The 23,936-nt window shown below is 45.5% G+C and overlaps 1 protein-coding gene across 1 annotated transcript in view; it reads right to left on the minus strand.

Annotated features, from left to right (window-relative positions):
* Positions 1 to 276: 276 nt before the first annotated feature.
* The window catches only part of ADGRL3 (adhesion G protein-coupled receptor L3), a 519,229-nt gene continuing 495,569 nt past the window's right edge, over positions 277 to 23,936 (minus strand). Inside the window, exons 24-27 of the mRNA XM_084516776.1 lie at positions 23,817 to 23,913; positions 7,320 to 7,448; positions 3,929 to 3,946; positions 277 to 1,693 (exon numbers count right to left, since the gene is read on the minus strand). Coding sequence (XP_084372902.1) covers positions 894 to 1,693; positions 3,929 to 3,946; positions 7,320 to 7,448; positions 23,817 to 23,913 — 1,044 coding nt within the window. The 3' untranslated portion in view covers positions 277 to 893. The remainder of the gene's footprint in view (positions 1,694 to 3,928; positions 3,947 to 7,319; positions 7,449 to 23,816; positions 23,914 to 23,936) is intronic.

Raw genomic sequence — 23,936 nt, forward strand, 5'->3', positions numbered from 1 at the left:
ATAGGAGTTATGAAAAACCTTGCTCCTACTGGTAGACAAACTTACAAGACCAGCACAACAGAAAAGTTCTTATTTTTTTTTTTCCACTACATTAACAGGGACGCAAGTTCTGGAGGAACAGAAAGCAGACTATATGTGCAATGCTAGTATCTGTACATTACATAGAAATTGTTCGATTCTCTTTTTTTTTCTGCCATTAGTTTTTTATCATCAGTTAATACAGCAAAACGTAAAATATGCGTTTAGCATATAATTCTAGGATTCCCTTCCGTCTCATTTAATTTTTGTTTGGTTTGCTCCGGCAGCAAAGGGTGCTGCGGTCAAACCCAGCTGTGAGTGACCAAAACCCATTACGTGATCTGGATTTGTAATAAACAGCTTTGCTAGCTCGTTTGTTTTGTGCAGCACTCCCACCTAGATGCGTCATCTCTACTAGTTTCAAATGCACATTTTTGGCCTTTTTTTTTTTTTTTCTTTGCCTTTTTTTTTTTTTTTTCTTAAACCGGGTCTTCGGTATTAAGAGCAACACAGCATCAAGGATTGTTTAAACAAACACAGCATAACTTGAGAAGGCCACGAAGTGTGCCGTTATCTGTCCTATCTCTTTCATTAACATAATGAAGTCTGTCTGAAGGGAGGAAGGATGGGGAGGAAGAGGGGGGGCAGCAGTTCCTGTTTGTTTTTTTGTTTTTGTTTTTGTTTTTTTTTGTTTTTTTTCCGGGCTGGCCTAAAAATTCCAGTAAAAAAAGTCCAAGAGTTTCATTTTGTTTAGAACAGCATGAAGATTTAGGAGTACACACAATATTACCACTGCTTGTATTAACTCAGAACAGTAAACCGAGTGTTACGGAGGGGCTGTTTGTTGTCTGTTTGCTTAATTTTTGCTTAATCTTCTATAGACTAGTGACCAAGTGAGCGGGTCCTTTTGCATTGCCGTCCGGGGGAGTTCCCTCTTTGTTTGGCGGGACTATAAAACCGTCGCTGCTGCCTCGACCTAGCTGGTAGTACGTGTGTAGCTGATGGACGTGGTTTCTGGAGCCTAGGTTGGGCATGCTTTTGTAGTAAACATCGTCGGCATCACCGCTTTTGGCTGGCGGGGGGTCGGTCTGGGTGCTGGCGGTGACGCTCTCTGTCATGGGCATGCCGGCCAGCGTGGGCATGCTGGTGTAGAGAGAATCCCTGTTGGGCGACTGGAGGTCGTCCGTGTGCTCGTTGGTCAGCAAAGGGAAAAAGCTCTCGCTGTTGTCTTGCGGGATGCGCCGCCGGCTGTAGAGGTGGGGCTGGTGGTTGTCTGCCGAGTACACCCGGGGGGGCAGCAGCGGGGCGTCCGACTCCTCGTGGATGAGCTCCAGGCCCAGGCTCTCCTCGTGGGTGAAGGAGGTGGCGTCGTCCAGCACGATGGCGTCGTCCTCGCTCCCGCCGCCCACGCTGTTGACGAGTTTGTTCATCAGGTTGCGGCTCTGCTCGCTGGAGCGCTCGTGGTTGTTCAGGTAGGAAGGGATGTAGTTGGAGGTGAGTTCCTTCAGGATCTTTTTCTCGAGGGCGTTCTCGGTGTGGTTGTACCCGCGGTCAAGGATTTGCACGCAGTTGCTGAGGTACTCGCCGCTGGCGATGCTGTAGCTGTTGCCGTGATTACCATTCAGTGGTAGAGTATCCGTGACACTTGTATCCCTGGCATTGTTCAGAAGCCCCTCTGAAAAACATTACACAAGAGAGGGTGACTTGTACAAACAGGAGGACACTCACGCGGGATGTGCACACTCAAAACCCCCTTTCCTAGGCTGCCACGCTGCTGGGGGAAGGCAACTGGCGGGCCAGGCTCAGCAGCGAGAAGCGCCTTGGCCAAAACGAGAGGGCACGGCTCCGCCTCGCCGACTTAAGGTCTGGCCACCGAAAATTGGGAAAGTGCTGCCAAGAGTTTTAACTTGATGCAGCAAGAGCTGGTGGGAAGGAATAACCTCTCCTCACCAGCATCTCCTACGTGGCTACGGTGCACGGCTGCTGCCAGAGGCTCGGGGCTTTGCTCTGAATGTCTCGGGGGGGCTGAGGGATACGTGAGCCTGAGCTGGTCCAAACAGCCCTTGCTCCACGCTCTGTGGCAATTCACCCTAGCTGAGGAAATGTATTCACAGCACAAGGCTAATCATTACCCAGGCTTCACTTAGGACTGCATCCTTACTTGCTTTGAAGGTGAAAAATAAATCCTCTCTCCACGTCAGAGGAAAGGCATAGGCCCTAAAGGCAAGATTTGGTGATTAGCTTGTGCAGACATGCAAGACAGGGGTGCGGAGCGCTTCCTGTCTGAAGCTTTTTGGGAATAAGGCTAAATGCCCTACCTCTCCTGCTCCAAGGCTGTGGCCAAAATAACTTAGTTGATACTGGGCAGGTGGCATTGCTAATGTAATCAGCGCTGCAGACAGCTGCTGCCTGGTCTCGCAGAGCCTTTAGAAGTAGCTTCTATTTTACTTTCCCAGTGAAAGCAGAGGGCTTAATGAAGATAAACTACCGTCACTGCCATGGTACAGCAGGCTCGGGGGGACCTGCACAGAGTGACAGGGTCTTGGGGATGCCCCTGGGCCTGGCTTGCTACCTTCCTGCCTTGCCTGCTGTGTGGGACAATGCAGCCCAGTGAAATTCAGCTGCCTGGCTTGCATGAGGAGCATTTAATGCACAGACAGCCACAGATGAGCCCTTTGGATTTTAGCAACAAATGGGCCTGGTCGCTTCTGTCCCACTAATTGCCTGTGTCAACACTGCCAGCAGAAGTCTGGGGTTGACTCCTGCCTCCCTCACGCTGCAGGGGATGGCGGAGAAATGCTTTGAAAGCAACGTGGGACGAGTGGGCAAGGGAGGAGAAACTCGGGCCACTGGCAGTTTAAGCTGCCCTGCTTTCTTTTTTTGGATTATTGGCATTCCCAGAGCGAGGAGTGCATGAAATCGTGTATCTACCTTTCAGCTAAGGGCTTTGGGCGTTGCCAAGAAAATCACAAGCAACTCCCAGCAAGCAGCGGCTGATTAGAGGAGCCTTTAGCCAACAATTTAGGGTTAACGGTTGCTCACACCATGCTTGGTACATGGCATGGGTACCTTCTGAAAATACAGGGTTTAGTCTATATCTGCGATGCAGTAGTTGTGTATGTCAATGGCTGGAAAATGCTACTGCAGGATTTTGTTCTCTTTTGAGTGAAATGCCCCAAATGTGTCCGAGTTTAGGTTTCTGAAGCTTAGAGCGTGCTGCTGTGTCCCGTGTTTCCAGAAAACAAGGGAACTACGCAAAAAAAAAAAGTTAGCTAGCCATCACAGACATAGAGCAAAGCCACTTATTTTCATGTTGGAAGCTCCCCCAGCGAGCCATGATGTTTAGGGAGAGATGAGGGGTGAGCGTTTTAGGGGAGGACTGTATGCGATGGGAACTGTGATCGTCTGATGGCTGGGCACTGTATGCATTGAGGCACCGAGTGCCACTTCTGCTGCCAATGCATAGAGCTGGAGGCTGGGGGGCGTCAGCGGGGAAATAAAACGGAGGCATTGCATGTGAAAACAGAGCGGGGTCAGGGATGAAACACGCCGTATAAAAATGCCACGACCTTGCAAATTAAAAGGTGAAGTTCAAAGGAATTGTACGCACGGCTAAATGAAAAACTAGGCTGGGTAAATGATACCACAAAAACGGGAAATAAACAAAGAAGGCACCATCTAATCTTATCTCTCTATATATATATGTATGTGCACATACATATATATACCCACACACATACACACGCACACACGTACATATACATATGTATATTCATAAGCTCTAGATTCTTCCGATTTCAAAACTGTGAGATGAATTTCCTTTATTAACTACATCATCTATATGTGATGCAATAAAAGTGAACTAAAAAAAATTACATTTGATATGCAATGTTTAGCTTTACTCCCATACTTGTCTCTCTGTAGGGCTCTAAACGACAGCATGAAGAAAAGGAAAGAAAAAACAACAAGTAAGCTTACAGCGACAGTAGGAGAAACATGAGTAAAAAGCAAGTTGATGATATGCAGAAGAGAGTTAACGGAAATAATTTTCACTGCCCAGAATACATGAATTTGTTACATGGTTTATTTCAGGTTAAAAATATTGACATTTTAGACAGAAAATTATTTTACGCGCAATATCAATAGGCTACATTTCATTAAAAAAAATAATCACATTTAAAACTTTTTTTCCAATGCCATTATAAATGTCCAGCGTGCAACACAAATCAAGAAATAATCCCTGGAAATTTTAAGAAAAGTCTAAAGCTCGCAACAGTCATGCTTGAAAAGACAGGCACTGTCAGTGTCATTTCCAAAGTCTTAAAACGAATGGCTTTACTTACTGTTAGTTATAATAACCCCTGGCAGTTGAAACTGAAATCCATTTCCTTGCTAAAATGTTTTGCTGTCCATCCTTTGCAACAGTGCTTTGTAAGAGTACGACTTTGCTCATCATGGGGCTGCTGGCACGTTACAAACTTTTGCAAGGAAGCTTTTTTTTTTTTTTTTTTTTTTTCGGTTCTTTTATAACCAAAACGCATGGAAAGCTACATGGACTTTGCAAACAAAGGTGAGAGAAATAGTAGATTGAATAATGGCATCTCTAAATGAAGCTATCGAGAAGGAAGGATTAAAAAAAAAAAAAAAAAAGAGAGAGCCAGAGATGAAGATGAAGAGCCATTGTTTAACTGTCAGCTTCCCACTTTGCACTGGTCTGTGGCACGCTGTGATTTAAGCAGAGCTCGTTACGTGATTTCCTTCTTCTCTTAAAATTATCACTCCTGGAAGCGGTCAGGCCATTCGGAGACACTTAGGCATCCAAGAGACCGAGCGAGCGTACATCCATCAGCTGCAAATGGCAGCAGGCGCTGTGCACGTGCTGCGGGGTGCCAGGCTCCTCACCTACCACCTCCTCCTTCTTCTACGCTCTGTCCCACTGAAGGAATTGCTTTTGCCACCAGTAAGCAGGCTTTGGCCTTTTGGGTTCTCATCCCCAGCCTCTTTTCAATGCTCCTGCTGAGACTCTAACACAGATGTGGCAGCTTCGGCTTGAACAGAGAGGGTATTTTAACGCCTGTAACTGGGGAGGGGGTGGCATGGACAGAAGAGGTAAGACCCCAGGTTTACCCTCTCTACAGTGTCCTGCCTCTGTCCATGGGCAGCACCAGAAGTGGCAGATGAAGGTGCACAAAAATCATAGCCTTGGTGACATGGGATGAGTTAGTAGAGTGACGTGAGCTAGCGAGCCCTCACTGCACACCAGTCCTAGCCGAAGCTGCAGGGTTTTTAATCCCAAAGAGCCCAAACTGCTTTTGCTAACCTTTGTTTCCCCCGTGGGATCTCCTAATATTCACACTTTCTAATGGCATGCTTGGTCCCAGGACAACAACCAGTTTGCAAAGCAATAGCTGTACCGCTTTCTTTGATCATTAATTAACTTGCAGCTTCCTGAACACAATGGGTTGCATTCTGCTGCCTGGTAAAGTCAATGGGAAAGCTCCTGCGGCTTAAATGGGATCACTAGTGGTCCCACTTTCTTTAATCTCCTACGGATGTAGCCTAGGCAGGTTTCTCTCTTTTCCATCTGCTTGTGTTGCACCAAATAGCACTTCCGAATCAATAACACTATTTGTGGAACAATACGTTGTTAACTCAGGCAATTGTATCAGAATCCAGTCTCACCAGCTAGAAGAACACAAGATTATTAAAATGTACGTAAAACCCTTTTGTCACATTTCTGCTCAAAACACTTTTGTTCGCTCAAGGCACCCAGACTTGCACATTAGGCCTTGTCTTAAGCCAGACGTTGACCCACCATTACCTGCTGCAACCTGTTTTGAAAGTCCCTCAAATCTCAGCATTACCATGCAAGGAAACATACAGAATATCAAAGCTTGTTCTGACATTGGCGATACACAGAAGTTCCTATAACGCAGAGCATTTCAAGCTTAACAGTAGTCTCTTTTAGAAAAAGCATTAGTGAAAGCAAATTGATTGCACAAAGTTAGCATGGCTTAGGAAATTTAGGAACAGCAAAAAGGGCAAACACACGTGCTTCCTTGTGGTCTGAATGAAAATACCCTAGTGATACAGTTTGATATCTATTCCTGTTGTGAACAGTACTCTGCTATACAGCTTAACGGGGATTTTACTCTTTGTAGGATAACCATCGTCATTCTCCCTTCCTTAGGGATCCTTTACTGGGAAGGGACACCTTCACAGGGAGGGGACACCTGACATGCTTGGAAGCAGTGTTACTCTGTGAGGATCTGGCCACCTCTCAAGCCAGCCCCCCTGGATCAAATGGAGGTGGCAGAGCCGTCACAGAGAGGAGCTGGCAGAGCTCCATCCTTCCCAGCTGCCCCTCGGGTCCTGGTTAAACACATCTGCCTGTCCCTACAGCAGCACCAGGACATCTGCCTACAAACCCCAGCGGTCCCCACGGCTGGAGGAGTCTCTCCACGTAGGTGACGAGGCTGATCTCCCAGCAGGAGCCTCAGCTAGGTACCACTGACTCTACCTGTTCCCTTGTTATCGCTGCAAGGAGGGTATGCCAAGAGCACCTCGTCTCCCCTACACCTTTTTCTATTCCTTCTTTCTTCTTACTTCCTAATAACATATAGAAAATGTATTAATGCAAACGGCAAAACGCTTCCTACAATGTCTAAGCTCTGCTTGTTAGAGCCGACCTCCACTCCTCGCTTCAGCTGTCATTTTTTTTTTTTTTCCTACAGATCAAGGGCGGTTTTGCTTTGTTTTGCATTTTTACTCGTGTAACCTCTGGCAGACACGCTGGTGCGCTGCTGACCGCATTTCTCTCTGCCATTTCGAACGAGCAGCTTTGGTGTCAAAGGCCATTTTAGCTTCACTTACCTTCAAAGGTGTTCCTGTTTCTGAAATGAATGGTTTAACGAGGAAATGTGCTGACAACAAAGAGAAGAATGGATACATCTGACAAAACACAGACACAAGACCAAAACAATACAAAAGCACGGGGATTTGAAAAAAAAAAATCAAAATAAAAACTACTATGAATGCTTTGAGTGGGACTGATGAGTGTCTCTCAAAGTGAACTTGATCGCTCATGGAAAAAAAGCCTAAGGAAAATGGAAAAATGCACTGAAATGAAAGGAAAGGGGGGGGGATCATTTTTGTGCCCAGTTCCAAAAAAACAAAGTGTGTGTGTGGGGAGAAAAAAAAAAAAAAAAAAAGGAAGAAAAAAAAAAAGAAAGAAATGGGCCAAAAGAAGCCACAGAAAATGGAATTCTCACTAGAAAAATTAGAGAGAAACTCCAGCACACCTTGTGCGTTGTACATGCTGACAGAAGGGTTGTTATAGACCGCCGATTCCCCAAGCAATGTATTATAAGGGTTGTTAGTGCCATGAGGACGAAGCAGAGCATTGGTTATAAGATGATTAGCCATGGCTCCTGGAGCAGCCCGATAGAAAGACAGAGAAAAAAAACAACAACAAAAAAAAGGTCAATCAGGCAAATGTGGCATAAAAAAAAGGGAAAAAAGAACATTCAGAATGATAACAGTTGAAATAGTCCTGATTACAAGCAGCCAGCTAATTAGACTCAAAAACTGTAGGCCACTAAAGCAGCACAGATGTTACTGACGATGCACAAATCCAAACTGATGCAAAAGAAAATGGATCAGAAAGCAGATAAGCTACATTTATGGTGGTTCCCCAGTTGCTCCGAGTGTAAGCAAGGCTATGCCCACATGCTTGCTACAAATAAACACAGGAAGATGGCAGCCTACACAATGGGGGGGGGGGGGGGGGAACTCTCCAAAAAGTACCAAATGAAGAAGGAAAAAAGAAAAAAAAAAAGAAAGATTAACATAAAACAGCACATTTAATTCCCACTGGGTGTTAGGATCCCTTTTGCTTGTCCTTTGAAACACGTCTTAAATTGAAAAAAGCGTAATTAAAGAGAAAGGATGGAAAGTGCATCCTCTCCAGAAGGCTCCTGGCACTCATCGGAGAGCTCTGCTCCACGAACAGGTTTCTCACTGCTAAGAGGGCAAGTTTCACTTCAGCTCCTGGTCCCGAAAGCCTCCCTGTACCTCCTGGCAGGTGGGGAGCAAGAGCACCGCAGCCCCAGCCGGTGTTTCTCTCAGGAGCGAGAGTGGACCATGGAGATGTGCCTTCTCCTCTTGCACTCCTTTTTCCAAGCAAACACCTTTTTTTAATTTTATTTTTCAGCACTCCCTGCCCTCCTTGCAGCCATTTCTGACCACACAGCCAGCAGCCAGCCTCCTGCTGAGGTCTGTCCCTTGCGGTTGCAGCCCCTGGACTTGTGCTTTTTAGGGTCATCATGGTTTGGCAGGTGGCTGCTGAGACCCAGTGTGTTTCCCACCACGGGCATCAGCCCACGAAGCAAAGCCTCCCCCCTCCTTTTAGCTGACCACAAATCTAGTAAGCCCTTGCCCCATTAAGACTCCTCTGGGATCCGGAGAGGCAGCTGACACAAAACCTCACCCCAGGGCAATTCCCAGGAATACTCAAGGACATTTATTTTTTACCTCTTGGGCTAAACCATTAGAGCAAAACCTTCCCAAGAACAAGCAAGTTTTTGATGGGGTGACTCCAGCTAGCCAGGACAGGGCTATCAGAGGGCAAAGAGGAGGGGAAGGAGCACAGAAAACAGACCAGCACCTTTTCCCAAGCCTGCTGCCACGCCAGGGCTGTGGCAGACCTTCCAAATATTCCTTCCCAGCTTCCCGCATCCTAGCTCGGCCGCTAGTCAAACTGTTAGCCTTACCTGGCTGTCACCAGTATCTGCTGGCCCAAACCCAAACAAGCCATCAAAAAGCCAATTCCTCAAACCAGCCGCTCTCACAGCGATGCCTTTGTCACTTTTGGGATAGGGGAGACCAACACCTGCTTCCTCTGGTGGCGGAGGTGGTCCCGTGGAGGCAGCCTTTGCAAGGCAGGCGAGGTTCAGGGCACAACCTCTTCTCTGCAAATAATTACCTGGCTTCTGCTCTGCCTTGCCTTGCCTTATCAGCAAGCCCTCTGAAAGCTCATACCAACAGAGTATCTAAAGAAAGCAAAAGCCGGCCAAACCCAAGGACCTCCAGAGCTCCAGAGTTGCCTCCCGCGGTGCTCGTACACTGGCTCCACGTCCCAGGATGGCGCTGCTCTACGATTGCAGAGGGTCAGGAGAAAGCAGCCCGCTGTCCTGCCCCTCTTTTCTGCTCCCCCCCAGCCCTCCCGCCCCGAGGCGCATGGCATTAGCAGGCCCCTTGGCCTTTTGAGCGCAGGACATGGTAAGGAGGCAGCACTGCATGAGGGCTGCATGCCAGGGAGGCTCCTCAACACATGCAGCTGGAAAAAGTACTGTTGTCTCTCACCTGATGGTTTTGGCTACACTGATGAACTGTTGGGATTGGAAATAAGGAAACAAAGCTGTCTCCTGTAAAAAAACATTATATGAACACTTAACTAAGCAACCTTGAATATAACTCATAGTCAGATGAGTCAATCCTTTCTTTCAGGTAACGCATTTATCCATTAATCTCCTGTACATGTGGGGCGAGGGACTGTAGGCACAGCTTGTCTTCTTGCACTAGCTTTACACCAGTGTGCCTACTAGCTGCATCGAAGTGTTTCTGCTTTTATGCCACTTCTAAACAAGCTGGGCCATAAAGGATTCGAAACAGGACTCACTTTTGTTCAGGTAATGGGAATGTCCAGAGCTAACGCCAGTCATACATCCAGAAGCGATATAACCCTCCCATCTGAGATTTAACCCAATCCCCAAGGTGGCCACTGTGAGATTCAATAAGGAAGAGGAGGATACACATGCCATGTGATTTCGGATGCTTTTGCTCGAGGCGTCTTTAAATGGCAGCTGCCAGAAAGAGCAGCTCACTCGATATATTCCTGGTCTGATCTCACCAAGAACACGGCTCCTGCAACAAAGGCAGGGATGCTCGTGGGGTCTGCCCCCTGTGTCAGCTGGGCAGGTCAGAGCATTTAGCACCAGGGCTGCTTGTGCCGCATGATGAGAGATGAGAAGGGACAGATCTGTGTCAGCACACAGTGCTTGGCTTGCCTGGGGGCACCAGGGGGGTTCTTTGCTGCCCAGTGGGCTCTGAAACGAGCTGAATTCACACAAACCTGGCTCTTCTGGACTAGGTCATTTCTGGCACCATTTAATGCAGATCTGCGGTCCCAACTATAAACACCACCGAAGGCTGAAAACTCAGAATAAGTCATTTTCTCTCTCTCAGGTGTGTAAAAGAGGATGCTTGGTATAACACAACAGCCCGTATGCAGATACTAAGCAAAAGTATTGTATCTTCTGCCTTCCTCTCCCTTTACTCCTGAGGGCGAAGATTTTTTAATTTACTGATCTAAATGCCATTTGTGATGGCAGTGCTGAGTAATTCTCCTGATGCAAAGCCAAAACAAACCCACCCGTAGCACTTTCCGATTGCTTTCAATACTTTTAGGCACTGGGCTGGGCCCTAAGGACTCAGCAGCAGGTTCCTGTCTGGGTGAGCTTGCCACCGCAAACTTCACCTTCTGTGAAAATTTAACCTCTGGCATCTTAAAAAGAAACTGGCATACAGCTCGTATTCATTAATCTGGGCTCTTGTTTCTCCTTAGCTGCTTTAAAGCTGCAACAGTCCCTGCCTCAAAGGACTTTGAGAGAGAACTGCATTCAGGCTCCAGAGAGCCTGTAGTTAAAGCTTTAGATAAAACAATAATACAACAACCAAATCCCCATTATTGGGTTTCTCCTTCCCAGGAGGGAGAAAGGAAAAGGTAACACCAGCCATACTTTTAAGTATCATCCTGCCTTTTTCATAACACTTTATCATTGCTATAGCAACCAGCGGGGCTATTAGAAAGGATGGATTAAGTCTGCAGATGAGGCACGAGCACAAGAAGCAGGTGGGCTACCAGACTATGACCCCGTTTGCATGAAAATGGCCTTGGTAATCAACAGCCAGCAAAGCTCGATAAAGAAAGCCCGGGATCAAAGCAGCACTCTCTCCCTAAATACGAGAGAAAGTAAATAGGCTGATTTGACCCTACGTGCCACGATCTCACATGTGGGTGCACAGCAAAGATGGGCCACTGGCGCTGCGATAGCTGCTGCTGGCAATGGCCAAAGCATGTCTGGGGACTGAAAGGCAGAAAGATCAGGGCTGCTTGCACCTACTGACTGCCCCGAATCTCCTCCTTTGCGATGTGAGCCTTGGTGTGAGGCTGGCAGTGTGCCTAACACCCTCAGCAAGCAGCGTTTGGCCATCGCTTGTTTTTCTTTACTCACTTATGGCCGGGTCCTCAGCTCTTGTCCTCTTCTGTGGCATGACACTGACTTCTCCCAGCAAATCACACAGTCCTTGCTTTGCAGCCTTTCGGCGGTAACATGCCCTACACAAACGATCCCTCTGCCATCTCCTGCAGCACCTGAGCCCAGCACGCAATTACCAAACGTGCTCTTTATTTGCTTAGTTACGCTGGTTGGCTTCGGCTCAGCTCCCTTGAAACACCTTCACTTCTGCTAGCCAAAAATGCCCTGCTGAAAGGAAATCCACTCCATTTGCAAACCTGTCTTGTGCTGTGTGCCTGTGTCCCTTAAGGGTGGGAAAAAGATGAGGCTTCAAACTCAAAGGCTCACCTGGGCATCTGCTTGTTCAGTGGGATGAGAGGACCACAACCAGAGCCTGTATTTAACATCAGTAGAGCAAGAATTTGGTGTTATGACCATAAGAGAAAGCTGCACCCTGTTAAACATAGGTAAAATTTAGACGCTAGCTAAAAGCAAAGGATGAAAAGAAAGATGACAAGCGTGTGTCACCAGGCTCTAGATTGTATCATTCGGAAACAAAATTCAAACCATTTCTCGTGGGCAGCTGGCTGACAAAGCCACACAAAGGCATTTAAGCTAACTTGAATCATCTGCGTGGTCTGCTCAGCAGGAAGGAAAATGTATCCCAGTGCTCTTCCAGACCTTCTGAAAAATAACGTCATCCAGCATGGCCCAACCAGGCTGCAAATGGCTTCAGCTTGCCTGCTTTAGGCTGGGTCATCTGTCCACAAAGATAACAACGCCCTCACATATCACTCTTGGCTTTCTATCTCTTCAATCTCATGCCAAAATCGGCTCTAGCCTTGCTGTGAGTATTTCAGCAGGGTGGGAGCACGCTGGGGAAGGAAAGATTTCCCCAACACGCAGCAGACATGCCTGAAGTGCAGTTTTGCAGAGAAAAGAGACCAAAGCGTTTAACAAATCGAGCCTGACAAAGTAGTGAATCAACTGAGCATTTCAAAAATGTCCAAAGAAAAACCCATGTTTTCCAAATGAAAATTATTTTTTGGTTGTTTCCAAAGAGTGGCTTGTATGAAAGCTGACTTGGACTTTTTCTTATGATGTCATCTTTTCATTAGAGCAGAAACAGAAATAAATAGCTTTGAAAAAGCACATCGGAGTTGTAACAAAATGTTTCATTGCCTCTGACCCGGGAGTCCCCAAATGTAATTTTTCTTGGTCTTTTTTCATTGTTTCCCGAAGAAGGAAACAACAACGAAAACATGTACTGCTGTGTTTTTGGCCAACCTTAATCTTTCACCTGACTTCACATTTTCCCATCCATGCAGCTCTTGCTACTTCCATCCCACAGGGCTAGGCTAGGGCGCTGTGCTCCTGCCCGCTCTGCCTCCCGAAGCAGCCAACTTATCTTTCTGTCCACAGCCACCATAAATCAAGCACCTCGGCTTCTCACACTTCATATATTTGACTTCAGACCACCCTGCAGAGAGAGAACGGACCAGTCCCCGGGAGGTACTGCAGTGCCTGAGCTGCCAGCGAGCACGGGGGACTGCTGCATCCTGGACACCAACTAGGTGGTTAGAGATGACTCCTTGACTCAGTGCTCATTTAAAAACTAAACCAACCAACCAAAAATAAATAATAATAATAATAATAATAGTAATAATAGTAATAGTAATAATAATAATAATAATAAAAAACACAAACAAAAACAATAAAACAAGCAAACAAACAGATCTGCCATACCCTAACCATAGTAAATAATTCATTTCCTTAACCTGAACGTTGCTGAACCAATCTTGCTGTGCAGATCTCAGTTTGTAAGTTCTGGCTGGCTCTGTACATCACTTAGCATTAACTTTTTTATTCCACTTTACTTCCAGGGAGAGAAAATATATTCAAAGCAGGTTTGTATGAGTCAAAGCTCCAGTTATCATCGTGACTGTCCTTATCAGCATTCAGTAGTGTCCTTTACTGTATTACACACAGATTTTTCCTGTATTTAAAGAATCCTGGTCTTCCACATGTTCTCTTGCAGTTTATTCAAACGATTAATGCAATTATGAAAAGTGAAATCACGCATTTGCTGAAGGACCAGAGGCATATTCAGCATTTTTCCTGGTTCCCTTCAACGAATGCTCTGATGTTTAGATTTATCGAACTCTGTTCTTATAATAGCCAACAGGATTCAGTTAATAAACTTCAATAAACCTCCCTATTAAATTTCTCTCAAATAGGTTTGTTGTCACTTGCAGCATCTAATCTATTCATTGAGAAGCTATTAATACTGACTGCAGTGAAATGGAATTTCAGCAAATGAGGTTGTTAAGCTCTGGGCTATCCAGAGCTTAACAAAATGAAACATCCCATGCTTTTATGCAGAGACAGGGCAGGGAAAGTATTTCTTTTTCCTTATTTTCTTCCTTTCTTACATAAAATTTCAGATGATAAAGCTCTGCTGGATTATAATCTGCAGGCCACGTTCCAAACACATTGCTAGTCTACAGGGATTTATAAATATTTGCCCCAGGATAGAGGCCATCACTTCACCAATTCCTTCTCAACTGCTCAAACACATTCCCAGAATGGGACATTTCTTTTTACCATTGCTGCCCCTTCAAAGGGTTTGTAATTCTCTATACCGTGACTATACAAAGGTGCATTATCCCTCATTGTTCCTCTTTATACTTATTTCTCACTAGTCCTAAGCTCTTACTTGTAGGGAGCCTTCCCTATGGCAGAAATTGGCCTGTGCTTACAGGAATCTGTATAAGCAGCCATGCTTTCTTCCTCCCTCTTTCACAGTCATCATATTAAGATTGCTCTGCAGCAATACTCTGCTGGATCTAATACTCCCCAAAGCCCGCTCTGATTTCAGAAATTGCCTTGCCCTTACTTTTCCTCTTTAAATCTGATCCACCTAATGACTGAACTTCCAATTATATGGCTGTCAATCCTAAAATCAAAGCCAGTTCATAATATCTCCCAAAGGAAGAATGCCACGTCACTCACTGAAATCACTGCAACAAATCTCAGCTAACTCAGTCCCAGGCAGCAGAAAGGCAAAACAGACGAGAAGACAATCGGCACTGGGATTCATTTCGCACGTAAGCAGAAATATGAGCTAAATTCCTTAAGTTTTGATCCTTGAAGCAGAAAATCATAATTTTTCCTGGCACAAAATGTATGGCTGACTGGGAAAAAAAAAAGTAAAACAGAACAATAAAAAGAGAGAGCACGGCAATCACTAGTCCAAAAGGATACTGCTTTTACGTTACAAAACAGAAAATATTAATTTGCTTACAACTACCGCAGCTCCCTGGAATTCATTTCCAGTTCATATCTAATTATCAGGATGGTTCATTTTGATGCCAGATACTGACATTTAGCCAAAACAACAGCCACTTAATGGGGTTGCAGAGATTCGTGTCTCCAAACAGCAATCCCTCCCGGCTGATTCAGTGCAACTGCACGTGGACTGATTCACCCAAATACACCACCCGTTTGGGTGTGGGACCCAGGTGGAGGTATCCATAGGGCCAGGGAGTGTAAGGGGAGGATGTACGCGCTCTGTAATGGTTACAGAGAGGTAACAAAATGCAGGGGCACAGGGTGTGAAATCAAAGAGTTAAATCTTGGGCAGTTTCATCAGAAAAATGCCAGGGGCAGTGGGATGGTGAGGTAAAGAAATGGCCTCCCGCACCGGGCAAAATGGAAATTTCAGAGTCTTGACACAAATCAAGCTTCTGAAACCCCTGGGCTATTTCTTCTGGAGGATCTCCTCGCTGTTGTGACCACTGGCACAGGCGTTTCTGGTGCTGGGACAGCGTGTGCTCTTGAGCACAGCTCTCCCCAGAGAGGGAGCAGAAGCCACAGCACTCATGAAACTGTAGTTAGACGAGACGCTGGAAAAGAGCCCTTGGGCTTGCTCTGGATTAGCACAGAGATGCCTCTGGGGACTCTCACCCTGCTTTTTGCCCTGTGACTTTCACCAAACATCCAGGGGACACATAAACACCTCAGAAAAGCGCTACTCCACTCTCAAGAGGCAGTCTTGACCATAAAGGAACAGAAATTGAACAGCTAATCATACTCCTGAGGCAGGCGGAAAGTGGGTTTTCATTGCTGTTGCTGTTTGTGGATAAATCAGACGCCTCCAGGCTCCAGGACTGTTGAAACCCTTGAAACCACGGACTAAAGGACTAAATTTCCCAGGGCTGGGGCTAAAAAGTGGGAAGGGAAATGCTCGAGGGCAAGGAGCGCTGTGTCCTCTGGGTCTGTGCAGCACTGTGCACCTGCTGACTCAGGGGAGCATCGAGCACAGACACCTCTCAGCACCCTGCAAAAAGGACAGGCTCTGGAAAAAAGTGCCCTGCCTTTGACTGAAAGCAATGTTGATGATGAAACGAGATTTGCACATTGGCAGATGATGGTCTCCAAACGGCCACACAGGCTTCATCCCCTACCAGGGCCACCCCAGGCTCAACTTCAAGAATCACAAGAAGTACTCTGTATTTACTGCTCCCCTCCAGAAAACCCCGAGAATCACTAAAAAACTGAGCACAAAGCATCTAAAGCATCTCCAGGGCAAAGCTCAGCTTTAAACAGATGCACCTCTTGCTCTGCACCACGTCCCCAGTTGCGCAGTGATGGTACTGCCAAGGGCAAACTGTCTGCGGGAGACAGACACTTTCCTTTAGTCAAATTATTCTTGAACCGTTTGGTGCTTAGAAAGAAAGAATGCAAAGTAGTTTTACACCCAGGAATATTGTGATGAGTTCCCTCTAGGCATCTGCAGATTCATTCATGAACCAGGAAGGCAACCACAGGCGCCTTGGACGTACTTGGCGGTCTGCTGTGCTGAACCTGCCGACGACAGTGCCACAATAGGAGTGAGGATAAAAGAAAACGAGCAACCCAGCACATTTGAAAATGTGCTTAAACGTTGTACTGCTCACCATTAACTCTGCCTGCCAACTTGTGTGCTCATATAGCCACATCCTGCTCATTAATAATGAAAACAAAACAAAAGACAAAAAAACAGACGAACTATCTTTGTGAAAGACACGATATGAAAACTGACTGGCTTCACAGGAGAAACGGGAGCAGTGCTTGCTGCTAACTGTAAAAAGAAAACAAATGGAGAGAAAGCAGAGAAAGTATTTCTTCTCTAATATCTTCCAGCCACGAGAAGAGTGATTGGTGTTACTCAGAGCAGGTAAGAACCGTTTAGCCTGACTGTGATACATCAATTCATGGCGCCCTCCGAAATATCCTATCGAGATGAGCAGAGGCATTCCCACCTCTCCCAGAGCTCAACTGCTCGCTATTTGTCTTATATGCAACATAAATTCAGCAGAAATCTGACTGTCACACTGGTCACATAAATCCATCAGGGAGCGAATGAGCCACTTGAGAAAAGACTGACACCTGACAGCGGTAACGCTTCCACCATCCACATTTCCACCTGCCCTCCACTTTCTCTAGGCACTGCCAGCAAAGGGTCAGCTTTTCGATGGGCTCAGATGAGCAGCAATCACTCTTTGAAGTGTATGGGGATGGCTCACCACGGAGAAATTATTTAAGCTCACGAACAGGGGCTGACACGGCTTGCATGGCAGCTCGGATCCCTGCTCTGAAGCCAGCAACTGGAAAAAATGCTGAACCAGGTTAAGCTGTTCCTGGGCAGCTTAGGTGAATTTGTGGGATAGGAACTGTTTTGTTGGTTTTTTTTTGCTGGGCACAGGCACTGGCAGGTTTTTTTGGGTATCATTTGGTGAGAGGGGCAGTGGGATCCGCAGGAGCTGCTGTTAGCATGGCTTGCTGGAGCCCCTCTTCCAGAGAGGTTTGTGATTTGAGATTCCCAGAGAATGCTGATTTTTTATTTTACTCTTTGTTTTTCTTTCCCTTTTTTCTTTTTCTTTTCTTTTTTTTTTTTTTTTTACCTCTTCTGTCTCTCCTTCTAACCACACCAAAAGCCACCCTGTTTTCACTGCTGGTATTGCCAAGTCATGTCCAGACTGTGACACCTCCTACCACCAACTCTATGCAGACAGCTTAACCCAAGCATCTTCATCTCACCCTACAGAAGAGGAAAATCTGGGGAGAGCAACCCCAAACTGACTCACCTTAGTACTTCTGTGCTTCCCTGGTGCTAACCTGCAGCTACTATCTTTTTGGAGTGACAGCCCCCTGCCAAAGGCAGGATTTCACCTTCTGATGCGTTTCCTAAAGAAATGTCTCCTAAAAATGCAGGCTGATATGGCCATCTGAAGGTAATTTAAAACTTCACCCACCCTCCCTAAAACACACACAGCCGTCCCTGCTGAGTTAACGGCACAGATAGGGTTTCAGCATGGAAATCGCAGCTAATTATATTTTTGGGTGGGTGGGAGGAATTTGATGGGAGATTTCATTTAGGAAACAATCAGGTCTCAGTTGGGTTAGAAATCAGGATATTAATGTTCTTCATTTTAATTTTCCTCTCTGACTCAGATTCCCACTGTTTGAATTTGAGCTCAATTTGTTCTGTTCATTATGAAGAAATCCACATGAATTTGACATTAAACTGATTATCTCTGAAAACAGTAGCAATAATTTCCCTTTTTCCTGTGTACGTTTCAGATTATGTCTTTGTGGTTGATATGAAAATGCAGGGGAGAAATAATAAAGCCAAGGGAAATCGAGTATTTATTCTGAAGCACTACTTAGAAGCTGAGACGTGCAATGACACTTGGGCGTTAGGAAAGAAAAAGCAAGGGACAGGGACAAAGAACGCCCCCATTTCCATTTTCCATTTTGGTTCGTCTTCATGGGAACAAACATGAAGCGAATATTTTGATGGTGTTTCTGGCCTTCATACCCCCACCCAGCATCTAGTATTTTCTAGCAAGTCTACGTATGCATTCACCCTTGTGAGCAGACTCTTGGGGCCACAAAGAACAATTCGTATTTAAGACTTGCCACCTTGCAGAAAGAGTTGCCAGAGGTCCCAGACTCCAATCCTGCACCAGCTTTCAGGGTTTTTCTGATGTTTCTGCCTTGAAGGACATGTGGAGCAATGCAGACTACCAAGAAATCTCTCTGGGAGACCTCTGTGGATGAGGGTAGAGGAGACTGTGAGCACTGCTTTGGGTGTGAAGAGCCACAAGTCAAGGAGTGCACATAACTCGTGTTTCTCTAGGAAGACTGGGTCTGGACTATTGAACTTGCTGTCTAGTTTGTAAGCCAAGACACACAGCACTGCAGTGGGAGTACAGCACTTGACCAAGCACAACAGACTTCTGGAGTAGTTTCTATTTTCTAAGAAATTTGGTAGCTCTATCCCTAGCTCATTGATTTTCCCAAAGAGGAAAAATCCACTGCTAATACACCGGGTATTACGAATACACCAAGTGCTTGCCACGAGTCAAGATACAGTTCCCCTTACCTGCTAACTTCAATGGGCATACATAGCTCTATCAGCACGTTTTCCTGTAACAAAATACCAACAACAAACTCTTCCTTCTTCTCTACTGCTCTCAAGCTTCACCAAAACAAGGAGCACTCCTTCCTTTAACAGGTAACTCCCACTTTTCCTCTAGAAAAATACATCAAATCCCTAACTTGAAAAACTGAAAGGCAACAAAGTACCATAGGGTTCCTGATGACTTTTTCTCTCTCGGTTGTTTCATACCCTGAGAGAGAGAGTAATTACTGTATTACCTCTCACCTAAGACATGGATAAAAATAGGCTGGAGTCACATTGCTGTCTTGTGCTGACTGCTTGTTTGCCAGGTTGTCTAAGCTATCAGAGTGGTTTCTGACAGTAACGCTCCCGAGGTGTAAACAGACCTGTCCCTCACGCTCAGGATGTAGACACTCGGCTGTACCCAAGGCTAAGGTCCATGCCACACCGTCAGAGCCCAGCATTCACATTTGCAGCAGTCCCCTGCAATCTGCTCCTCCTGCCATCAGCCCAGTGCTGAGCAACGACTCCATCCCAACCCCATCCCCGTGTGCTGTGCAAGCCCGTGACTAGATTTCACAAGCAGAAGTGCAATAGGATTGGAAAGACAGTAATGATGTTAATTGCTTTTAATCTCCTGCTCTTTTTAAAAACTGTCTTAACCCCAGGTACCAAAGGATCTGCTGTTGCAACCACACAGTTATCTGCTCTGTCTTCTGATGAACCCAAGATAAAGTGCAGTCCTGCCTGTTGCTTTCTATTTATGCCTTCTACTTTTCAGCCTTCATTGAAACAAGTTCTAGCCAACAGCCCATCCTTCAGGGATCCCAGCATGTTTTTATAGTCCATTTTTTCAGCATTTCTTCCAAGTGTCTGCATCAAGACCTCTTAAGCCTCCCAAATGTCCTATAGGCAAAGGAAGACTTCTTTTTTTCCACTCACAAGGTGATCCTAGCACTGCTGGGACGCTGCTTGGGCAGGCTGTTCCTCGGATGTTAAACAACCTCATCTGGGCCGCTAATTCAACACTGGCAATTACTTTGCCATGTGGCACTTGTCCGAGCTCAGCACGGCCCCACAGCCTTGGCTGAGGTGTAGCAAAGTCTAAATAACTCTGCACCAGAGGAAGCAACTTGGGAGACTGAAGTCAGCTGCAAGTCATGGCATTCATATCCCAGCTGCATCAATTCCTAGTCAGGCAAGAAGGATGACAAAATGCAGGCTTGGGGACTTTGCAAGCAGGCTGTTCCACAGTGAATTACAGTCTAGTCATGCCTAACATAAATAAAGGGCAGTCCTTGCTGTGTCACACATGAGATATAACAGGACAGGAACGCAGAGAAAAACAGAAACATTAAAAGGATCATGAGCACAGGGAGATGAGGAAAGTCCCCAAAGTAATGTCTGTGCTTTTTATCTAGCAGGGATTGGAGTCACGGACAAGCTGGAGGACCACTGAGTCTAAGTCCTTGAAGCAGCAGATCCATCTCAAATCTTCAGTGCTGGGAGGAGCACAAGGTGATGTGAAATAGATGGCAGAAACATCCAGCCAGACCCAAGTGGGAAAAATGAGTGTGAGGAGCAGGAAGGCCCCTGGATCCTGAAATGGAGTATGTGTCTACAGGCTGGACTGGCATGGTCTTCCTTTGACAGCAGAGGGGGAAATCCACAGCCGGTTTCTGTTCCCTTCCTCCTGGTTTCAGTGGTATAACTATCCCAAACCCACACACTAAGCTACGACAAGAGGCAAGGAGGAACAAAGCCTGAAACACTTCAGACTAACCTGTAACTAGAAGCTGCCTTCAGAAAAATATCTGAAATGGTCATGTACGTCTTGGGAGCTGAGAGTGAATACAGGTTTCACTACAGAACATGCTACATCAGGCAAGTCTGGGTTTATGTCTGAAATTCCTGGTAGGATAAATGAGTATAACATCAGGCAAGAGGTGAAAAACCAACGTTACAGCCAATGATTTTGTGGGGAGGTAGTGGGTGAAAGAGGGGCTGGAGCTGGAAAAAGCTGTAAGCAATGTGACTTCTGCTAAATCAGAAAAAGGTACGTTTACATGTCCAAAGGAGGGATGCACCAATACAGGTATGACATTCCAGACGTGCCTATGAGATTCACCGGAGAAAGAGAAAAAGGGATAGGGTGATATAGGTGATGTTAATCTTAAAACAGGAAAACAGGTAGCAAGAGCAGACTTGCCTGGGATGTTAGCAAGCAGCAGGGGGCTGCAAGTGCTGTGAATGCGATCAAGGGAAAAAGGCTTAAATGAGAAAGTACCCGGTTAGAGGAAGTTTCACTGCTTTCCATTTCCATGACAGGAGCATGAAAAGCCAGCGACAGCTTAGGAAATGTGGAGTCAGACCAGGAGCTGAAGGATGGGATGATTCTGCAGAGAAAGGATCTTTTTTTTTTTTTTTTTTTTTCCCCTACTTTAGAAATTGGGTTGCTGTCTGAAGGTTCTGGGAGAAATACCAGTGCCCAAAGAATGTTTAATTTGGGATTACACAGACAGTTTCATGTAGAAGGTATCCAGCCTGGGAGGCCTAGAGAGAGACTTCTGACAGGGTACACAAGCCTGCTGTATCAACCCCAGGCAGGGAATGATACCAACCAGACAATTCAAGGTTTGTACTTGACTCCTCTGAGCTTTAATTGCACACTTGTAAATAAAACATTAATGAAATGGCTCCTTTAAAGCTTGATATATATTAAAATATAAAGAGGAAGACAAGAACTGTGAAAACCACATTGCCCCACTGGTCCGTTCAGGCTTCAGCTCCCTCTGGAGAGACTGAAGAAACAACTTATGCTTTATGCAAAGCCCTAAGACCATGAACATTTCTTTCCAGCTGGAATAAACAAGATAAAGTGTGAAATATCTGGGGCCCTGTGCAGCTGGGTTCCTGTTGATGTCAGGTGTATTTTCCTAGCACAACTGACCACCTGCTGCTTCAGAGACACTAACTCCCAAGGAAATGTTTTAACTCCACTTTGCAGATCCGTCTACCAAAAAAGAAAGAAAACAAACAAAACCAAAATAAATAGTTTGCCTGCCTGCGTGAAAAAGAGAGAGGGGTGCCCGTGCGTAATAGTACAATTTATTCAAGTCCCTTAAGTTTCCCACCTAAAAGGCATCCCTTTGAAGACAGTTACCAAGCTGTTTATGCAGTCTGTGGAGAAATTCAGGGCCTTTGGGTGATTCATCTCATCCGATGGCACACCACAGAAATAGCTGGATGATATCCACTTTGAAGATGCCTCCCCCAGCAGCTCATTTCCCAACTGACCTTCCAACAACAGGTACGTCAAGCAACGGGCTCTTGCCACACTGGGATGAACATTACCCACTTAAAACCTCTTGACAGCTTTCCCAATTTATGGTCGTACTCCCATATTTGCATGAAAAAAAAAGTCAAAACTGAAGAAGGAGGGATGCCTTTCTTCTCCCAACAAACCCAAGATGATCCTGTTTGCCAGAGCACTTCCCTTTTTAGCCTCAGCTGCATCAGGGAACAAGGAGAAATCTGTGCTAACTAGAGGAGTGAACATTTCATGCATAACACATTTTGGTTTGCCACTGAGACTGAGTGATGGATGGCAGAGGGGAGCTGTGGTTCTTGCTGTAACCTTTTTACAACAACTGATCCCCCTTTAAATTAGCCCCAGAGAAGCCTGGTTGTAGCTCTCCAGTCTTTGATGCAAAGATGTAGAGAAATGCAAGGGCAACACACATGGATAAATCAATAGGAAAAGAGGCATTTGCAGGAACGGCATCTTATAGCCATCTTTATCAACAAATCTCCAGTGCAAAATGAAAATATACCGGCACAAAATCCTTCAGAGTGGTTTGAGGGATAAAATAACCTCCGTGTTAACCACACTGCCTTCCCCTTTGCACTGACTTGGGCAATATATGTAATGTTCAGAGAAATTAATCATATATCCTTCGTTCCCCAGCACTCAGTTGTCAATGCTACTAACAGCACAGTCAAAATCCTTCAAGCCTATCCTTATATTATTACACAGGCCAACCTTGCCCTAAAATCAGTGGGAATAATGGGTGAATAAAGCTTGAAATAGAACCAAAATCCCAGTTCAATTTTCAGCTGAGCTTTTCAGTCTGACCATCAGCACTGGAAATATTTTTGATTTTCACCATCATGAGAGAACAGGTAGGCCCAGTGACTCAAATTCTGCCCCCTCTTAATTCCAACAAAATGTGGGTGGGCACTAAAAGCAGAATTTGGCATCTAGTTTCTCAAAGTTGAGCATGAAAGTAATTGCACTGGAGGTGAAACAAACCCATCTCTGAGGCTTTTTTTTTTTTTTTTTCTGCTATTCCCATACTGTTGTTTTCCCATAACTCACTGAAAAGACTTTTTTCTTAAAAAAAAAGCTGTTCAGACTTCCTCTGGTGCCAGGCACCACATTTTGTTTGTCATGCCTCTATTTCTGTACTTCTCTGATAGCCTTTCCTCCACAGATGTCTGTAAAGTTCACGTTAGTCAGTTCTTCAGACTAGGTATTAACATCGACGCAGACCATTTTGTTCCAAGCACACAGTTTTTCTTACGTATGTGCTCTGCTGTTCATTTTTGCTTCCACAGAGATGACAGAACTGCTATGTACCCAAGGCAATCACAATGTCTATGATGCTTAACACAGGCTGTACAGTACTGTGACGGCCCATTTTCACCGCCAGCAATGAGGCCTAACACCTCAGCAACTTACGGCGCTCAGAGTTTGTCTGGGGGAAGGTGGAGGGTTTTTTTCCACTTTTTTTTTTTTTTTTTTATCTTTTCCTAACTCCCTTCCAGAAATGACAGTTCTTAAAAATGCGTATGTAAAAATAGAGAAAGAAAAGAAAACAGGAAACAACCACCACAAAACCTCCTCCCACTTAATAACGCAACATTTCTTGTGTGAGTGAATAGGGTCTGATGCCATCTGAGGTAAGGAGGAGAGGGGAAAAAAGGGGCAATATATTTTAGACTCATTACAGCCATCACAAGAGTTAGAGATAAGAAAAATAGTTTATAATTACCTCTGTTGAGTGAAGCTGAACTGTTTATATCTCCAGTAATAAAGGAAGACTCGGACTGCTTTCGAACTGTGTCATTCCACATCCTACGAATCCGGCTCTGAAGAGGGATTGAACCACAGC

The sequence above is a fragment of the Aythya ferina genome, assembly GCF_964211825.1.
Source record: "Aythya ferina genome assembly, chromosome: 4".
Taxonomy (NCBI): domain Eukaryota; kingdom Metazoa; phylum Chordata; class Aves; order Anseriformes; family Anatidae; genus Aythya; species Aythya ferina.